The 7,687-nt window shown below is 43.4% G+C and overlaps 1 protein-coding gene across 1 annotated transcript; it reads left to right on the top strand.

Moving 5' to 3' along the window:
• Positions 1-6,620: 6,620 nt before the first annotated feature.
• On the top strand, positions 6,621-7,358 carry RNF182 (ring finger protein 182). Its single transcript, XM_050970392.1, has one exon. It carries the CDS (start codon positions 6,621-6,623, stop codon positions 7,356-7,358), a length of 738 nt encoding a protein of 245 aa, XP_050826349.1.
• Positions 7,359-7,687: the final 329 nt, after the last annotated feature.

The raw sequence follows: 7,687 nt of genomic DNA, 5'->3' as shown, positions 1-7,687 counted from the left end.
AAGAAAACTTTTAAAACCTTTGAAAATATCACATGTTGAGGAGGTCCATGGATGATGTCTTATGGAAGTTGCTGAGCTAATATATTCATTTTAGGTTATGCGTGAAATACTGGCAAATTTCCTTCACAGGAATTAAAAAAAAAGTGTGAGAGATGAATGATACAACATTGATTTGATGAACTGGGCAAAGATGATCTTCCATTAGGGAAGAGAGGCACAAGAATCCCATCTACTTTGCCCTGTCAGCATGACTGAGCTCCAATATTGAGAGTTTCATCTACAAGTAATTGCTTCTGGCCTCTCATAAGAACACTTTGTCTACACAGTGTTTGATAGATGAGTGCAAAGAAGGACCATAACATGTTGCACAGCCCATTCACCTTTCTTTCCATGTCTGGGGAGAAAGCCTGGCTGTGTGTGGGGTCACACATAAGAACTTGCTATTATTGATTCAGCCTGGTCCTGTGTGTCACGTCCTCTCGCCCACAAGGGAGGTTATTCCCCCTGATTCTGGGTCTGCCCTCCAGCACTCACATGGAGCACTGCATAGCCTGCTTGTGTCTTCTACCATGCAGAAGGTGCCTCTCTGTCTTCAGCTTTTCTCCCTTTTTAGTGAAAGTTTCAAGTAGAGGAGTTCATAATGTACAGGACGGGTGGCACGGGGATGGAAAGAGAGGAGTCAGAGCTCCAGCAGCAACAGGAATGATGGATTCACTCCTGCAGTGCTTAGTCAGGACTCTTACAAAAGGCAAGTGCTTGTCACAGGATAACAGATGTGCTTGTTCTTGAATAAACTGCAGAGGATACTGTCATTATTGAATGTGTCTAGTAGTTTATAGTGGTGTCTAGGAGTTTATATTTTGTTCAGAAAGCTGCTGTGTGCTATGTAATACTCATGGGAATAAAATGTTCTGCAATTGCATTGTGTTGACCCCATCAGACAGATTCTGTGGAAGGTTAGCAGAGGGACTGTAGGGTTTGTAAAAATTAATTCATATGTTAAATGAAAGAATTTCTATCTAAGAGAGCTGTTTATATATGTAAACAATTGCCAGTCTGATTCTTTTTTCACTAAGAGATAAAGCTTTTCAAACACATTACATAGAGTGAGTTCAGGATACCAAAATATTGAATCATAGAATAATTTGTTTTAGAAAGAATCTCCAGGAAAATCCAGTTCCCTTTGCTCAAAGCAGGGCTCAGTTCCAAGGCAGAGTGGCCTGACCAGAGTTGTATCTAGTCAAGGATATCTGTAAGGTTGCAGATTTCATTTACATCTGTCTTGACACGTGTTCAGTGTTTGAATACCTTGTGTACTATTTTTGTTTTTCTAATCTGTAATTGAAATTTCTCTAGTTACAACTTGTATCTCTTGGTATCAAACAAGCAGATGAGACAAGTCTAGGTTCAGGTGGAAAGCTGGACATAAGAAGCAGTTTAAAATCATGACAAATATCAGAGTTAATAAAAATACACACAGTGCTTTAAAACTAGACATGGGGTTTCATTTTGATCTCCAGTGACTACAAATTTTGTACTTGATGTGAAAGAGGTTAGATTTATCATGACTGCCCCTGGATTTCAAGGTCAGAAAGAACATGCAGGTTGCAGCTCAAGATTCAAAACAGCCCAAATATTAATGGAGCACATAAGAGAGACATACCTTCTTGTGGCATCATTAAAAAAAAGTGTCTCGAAGAGGAGGATAAAACATGATCATATAGACTCTATCTCTTTTTTTTTTTCCCATGCATAATATTGCTTTTAACACTCATCAAGTACAAGTGTGTAAATTGTAACATTTTTGGTGAGGGAACGGGATTCAGAGAGTGGTAGTTAACCTCTTCCTTTCTTTAATTCCTCATCCTGCCTGCTTCCAGTAAATACTCACCTGGGAAGCATGCAAAAGACCAGATAGAAAATCTTTGATATAGAGCAGAATTTGCTTGAAGGAGTAGCTGGCCATATTTCTCAAGAAATGCTTCATTTTCTCAAGAAATAGGAATTATTTGAAGCCAAATTTCTTTAAAAGCCTCAGTTTCCATATATTTTTAATAAGTCTCTGATTAGAGAACTTTTTAGTGTATGTGATGTATATAATAGTAGGGCACCATTAATTAAACTCAAAAAAGTGGCAGCTCCCAGGAGAGAAAAACAAAGAGCAGGAAAGTGGATATTGAGAAGGAAAAATTTCCATAAGAAATCAGGAAAGCAGAAACGAGACAGGAAACATTAAAACCCTCATAGAGCTGAGAGGGTAAAAAATGCATGAAAAGCATTAATAGGAAATAATGATTAAATTTTAATTTTCCAAGGAAAATAACAAATAGTAATAAACAGTATTCATACTAAAACACGTAAGGAGAAATCCAACATCTAAAGTTAGCTGAAGAAAGAACAATCAATAATGTTTTATTACAGACAGACATTTTTTTAGAGACTCTGTGAAGTGAGAAAGACGATGAAAGTAGCTCTTTCTTGTACAGTACATTATATTAAAAAAAGAGTTTGAAAGAAATTGTAGCATAGCTCATGACACAAACTACAATAGGAGGATCACTGTGCTCTGGAAATTGAGCTAATGATTCCAGTTTAGCAACTGGGACGTTGCTAGTCCAGAGACTTGTTATTCCTTGTATTAATGTCAAAATTTAGCACTTAAAGGTGATAAAATCAGTAAAACACATTCAGTTTGATACCTCTTTCCAGGAGAGGTGATCCATGTCCCAATAGAATTGGTTGGAAAGTGGACTGGGTTTTGTGAAAAGCCTGGAAATATTAATTAGAAGCATAAACACTAAAATATCAAGGTCTTTTGATTTGGAAGTTTTGCAAGAAAGATCATAATTTTCTATGAGGAGACACATATTTTAGAAGATTTCTGGTTAATCAGGAATCTAGTTTTATGTTGTAGGACAGCATTTGCCAGCAGATCACTAACAGTACCTTGTTAGCAATCCTGATTCCCCACAAGTACAGAATGTAAATGATACCCAAGATGTGAAAGTCCAAAAACATTGGTTTTTTGTTTGGCCTCTTAATTTTACAGCAGTTCTTTGCCTTCCTGTAGGCTGGCATTTCACTTTTTTTGGTCTATTTTGTGGTTTGCTCATCCTTTGGAAAGTTAGCATCTTGTGACATTTATATCTGTCTAAAAGTCATCTAGAAGATGATATTTGGAATGAAATAAAAGGAGTAGTAGAAATTAAAAAAGAAGCACACAGTGTAACAGAGAATAAAGGATAAATTGTAAGTTCTGTAAAATGTGTCCTTTTTGTGTCATAGAAGATGTCTAGCTTGTACACTTTGAAAATTGTGGATGGTCTAATGTTTGCTTTGCCTGATGCAACATGCCACAGATATATCCACAGCACAAATAATAAAAACAACAGCAAGACAGAGATGAAAACCTTTTGAGCACTAAAGACAAAAATTGGAAGAGGGAGGAAAAGAGTTATTGAAGCAATTGAATGGGAAGGGGGCCATGTCTGTACAATTTTTAGAGAAATATGTGTAGTTTTTTCCCTATGTTGTCACTTTTTTTTCGTTACTGCATTGTCTGATGTTTGCATCTTTGTTTTAAAATCCTGGAGGTGAATTTTACAAATTATGTTGCTTATAGAAGTTATATATCCACCTCTCTCATATCTCTCCATCTTCTGCTGGATATACAGAAATGGAAAATATTTAAAGCACAGTAAGAACAAGAGGCTCATGAAAGAGACTTCACTGATGGTTGGCAGGTAAAATGTATTGACAGAAGGAGCACGTTGCTTAAAAGAGTTGCTTCCTGCCTCAAAAAAAGAAAAAAATCTGAACTGTAGGAGTGAGTAATAACTTCCCAATGGAAAGAAATCACATATTTACTAAAACAAATAGTCAAGAAATAAGTTTCTTGAAATAGGCCACTTTTTCATATTCAGTGTGCCTGATACTTATTGATAATGCAAGAGGCAGCTGGACACAAGTGCTGATTTTGCCATCATTTGACTGTGGCCAATTCCTTGCTAGTCTAGCAATTAAGGGATGAGTTTGAAAACCTGCAAAATGCAGTTCTGCCCTCGTTTCTTTGAGCAAGCATGTGCCTGAATCCGGATGAAGTTTTTATCTTCTGGCAGATAAGGGCTGGTTTTGTAAATGCTGGTGATTATTGGTCCCCAGAGCACATACTCCTGGTTAATGCCTTGTTTATAATTCATGCACTGTTTCCCAAAGTCATGCTACAAAATATGACAAGACATTTGTTTAAGTGAGGCAGATGTGTCTGGTGGCAAAACTGCTGCACAGAGTGGCAGTGCTGCAGGGCAAGCATGCCACGGACCGCTCCTTAGCTGAGGTGTGAAACAGCTATCACAACCATGACACCCTTGAAAACCAGAGCATCTGGTGAATGCCCTTGGAAGACACATTAGCCTTCATCCCAGCAGCCACATATTGAAGGAGACATTTGTTGCAAGCTAAAGAACACTTACTTTTGTAATCATATGTCCAGCAGCTGGGTGGAGAAAATAAATGGGCTGCCCCACGAACAGAAAAATTAACAAAGCCTAATCCAGATTTGACCTAGGTCCACACATAACTCTTTGCAATAATCCTGGACCTCCTTCATAACCATTCCAAAAACTTTATATTTCCCCAGAGTATCACCAGCTTCCACATGGTTGCCCTCCTCTCTGGCTGAGCTAGAGGCAGCATGCTGCCCATTCAGAGCAGAGGTTGGGGTGTGCTGACCACCCACTGGCCTCAAGGATAAATGGTACTTATTGTAAATATCTCTCCTGTACCCAATTGCCAGTGCTCATTTCTTTTTAGCAACTTAATTCTCTTCAGTACTGTGGCCCCTCTGCTGATTTGTTTGAAATTGGACAGCAGGTTCACAAGTTACTAGGAAAGACCAAAAGCTCCAGATGTCAAGTCTCATCTTTAAATAAATGGTCACAGATCAGTGATTAGATTGCAGCTTCTGCTGAGAACTTCATGGGCTGAATCACTCAGAGTTTCGACTCTAAAATAAATCCTTGCAGTATGATGCTAAGTTTCATCATCATGACTGTTATATAGGCTTCATATGCCACAGGAAACAGCTGCCTTAGAGGTAGCTTTAGCAAAGGAAGCGGAGCTTATAAAAAGTTAGAACTGGTGGATTGCAGTGGGCGAAGCGTTCCCCGCGTTTGAGCTGCACTGAACCATGAGAAGAAGGAACAGAAAGTAGGAGGGGAAGGGAAGGGAAGGGAAGTCAGGGACGGGCAGGGAGGGGAAGGGCAGGGCCGGGAAGATGGACGGGACGGGAAGGCGAAGGGAAGGGACGGGAAGGGCAGGCAAGGCCGGGGACGGGAAGGGGTACGGAGGGGACGGGCAAGTGCCGGGCAGGAGCGGTGGACACGGAGGGGATGGGAGGGGCAGGGGAAGGGCAGGGCGGGACCGGGAAGGGAGGGGAAGGGACGGGAAGGCAGGGACGGGGCCAGGGGCGACGAGGAAGTGGAAGGGAAGGGAAGGGCCCGGGACCGGGGACAGTGGCAGGTGGAAGGGGAAGGGGACGGGGAACAGTGGCCGCGGGAAGGGGAACGGGCAAGGGAAGCGGGGCCGGGGCAGGGGACAAGGGAAGGGGGAAAGGGCAGGGGAAAGGGCACTAGGGGACCAGTGCCGGGAACGGGAAGGGGAAGGGACGGGGCAGGAAGGGGACAAGGGAAGGGGGAAGGGCAGGGGAGAAAGGGGAAAGGGAAGGGGAAACGGGAAGGGGACAGGGGGGGAAAGGGAAGGGGAAGGGACGGGGAAAGGGAGGGAAGCGGGCCGGGGAAAGGGAAGGGGGAACGGGGCACGGGGAACGGGAAGGGGAAAGGAAGGGGAAAGGGAAGGGGAAAGGGAAGGGGGAAAGGAAGGGGAAAGGGGGAAAGGGAACAGGTAACGGGCCAGGGGCAATTGAAGTGGAAAGGCAGGGGAAAGGGAAGGTGCACAGGGCCAAGGGGACAAGGGAAGGGGACAGGGAAGGGGCAAGGGAGTGGGCAGGAAGGGGACAAGGGAAGGGGGAAGGGGACGGGGAAGGGACGGGAAGGGCAGGGGAAGGGAAAGGTGAAGGGACGGGACTGGGTCCGGGGAGGGCGGAACGGGAAGGAAAGGGCAGGTCAAAGGGAAGTGGGACAAGGCACAGGCGAAAGGGCAAGGACCAGGAAAGGAAAGGACATGCAAGTCAAGGAAAGGAAAGGAACCGGACATGTACAGGAAAGGTAAAGTGAACGGACATGACCGGCACAAGGAACTGAAAGTCCATGCCCTTACGGCATCAGGCCACCCTTCCTTTTTTTCCCTTCCATTCCCTTCCCCTCTCACTTCCCTTCCTTTCCCTTCCCTCTTCCCCTTCCCCTTTCCTGTTTTTGCCACCACTTTCAACAAAAATTCCACTTTGGCTTTTTCAGATGGACGCCTGGCTCAGAGTAAAGGACATGCAGTGAACAACCCCCAGCAGAAGCTGAAAATGGATGATGTCTGCTGATGCTTTTCAATGACGTCATCTCCTCTTCTTCTGTTTGATATGGGTCATAGGAAAATGTTCTAAAATACGGCAGAGTGACTTCTTCATCCCTTGCCTTCTCTTTCCACGAGCCTGAAGACTGCCTGAAGAAATGACCACTCAGCTACCAGAGGAGTCCGTGGAGACCCAGAGCTCGGATGAGCTTGAGTGCAAGATCTGTTACAACCGCTACAACCTGCGGCAGAGAAAGCCAAAGGTGCTGGAGTGCTGTCACAGAGTGTGTGCCAAATGCCTTTGCAAGATCATAGACTTTGGGGATTCCCCACAAGGAGTCATAGTGTGCCCGTTCTGCAGGTTTGAAACGTGCCTGCCGGACGATGAGGTCAGCAGTCTTCCTGACGACAACAACATCCTTCTGAATTTAGCTTGTGGGGGAAAGGGAAAGAAGTGCCTACCAGACAACCCAACAGAACTGCTGTTGACTCCCAAAAGGCTGGCATCTCTGGTTAGCCCTTCTCACACCTCTTCTAATTGCCTGGTTATAACAATCATGGAAGTACAAAGAGAAAGTCCCCAGACTCTGAACTCAACCCCCGTGGTGGAATTTTACAGGCCTACAAGTTTTGACTCTGTTGCAACTGTGTCCCACAACTGGACAGTGTGGAACTGCACATCTTTGCTCTTCCAGACCTCGATTCGGGTGCTAGTGTGGTTGCTAGGGCTGCTGTACTTTAGCTCTTTGCCTTTAGGGATTTATTTACTGGTATCCAAGAAAGTCACCCTTGGGGTTGTCTTTGTAAGCCTTGTTCCTTCGAGCCTTGTTATTCTCATGATTTATGGCTTTTGCCAGTGTGTTTGCCATGAAGTTCTAGACTGCATGTCTTCTTGATAACAAATACAGTAAACAAAGGTGTATTACTAGATGTGTAGCATAGTTGATTTATCCTGTTTTTGTATTCTTTGTATTGTTATTTATTCTTATTGTCCATCCCACTAAATGGAAGCACTGGCCCTAGTTACATGGTCCCTTTTTTTCCAACTGAATTTGACACCCCTCATCCCAAACATTTTTTGAGCTAAGAACTGGGAATAAAAATTGCATGTTGATTTTGAAGGGCTGAATTTTAGAAAGGGTTAAAGTAAAATTGCCAAACTTGGTACCTGCTGCTGCTGCCACTGTTCAAATGAGTAGAACTTTGCTTTGTATGGGACTGATCA

The sequence above is a fragment of the Serinus canaria genome, chromosome 2 (genome assembly GCF_022539315.1).
Source record: "Serinus canaria isolate serCan28SL12 chromosome 2, serCan2020, whole genome shotgun sequence".
NCBI classification, from domain to species: domain Eukaryota; kingdom Metazoa; phylum Chordata; class Aves; order Passeriformes; family Fringillidae; genus Serinus; species Serinus canaria.
This window is presented reverse-complemented; position numbering and strand designations above follow the sequence as displayed.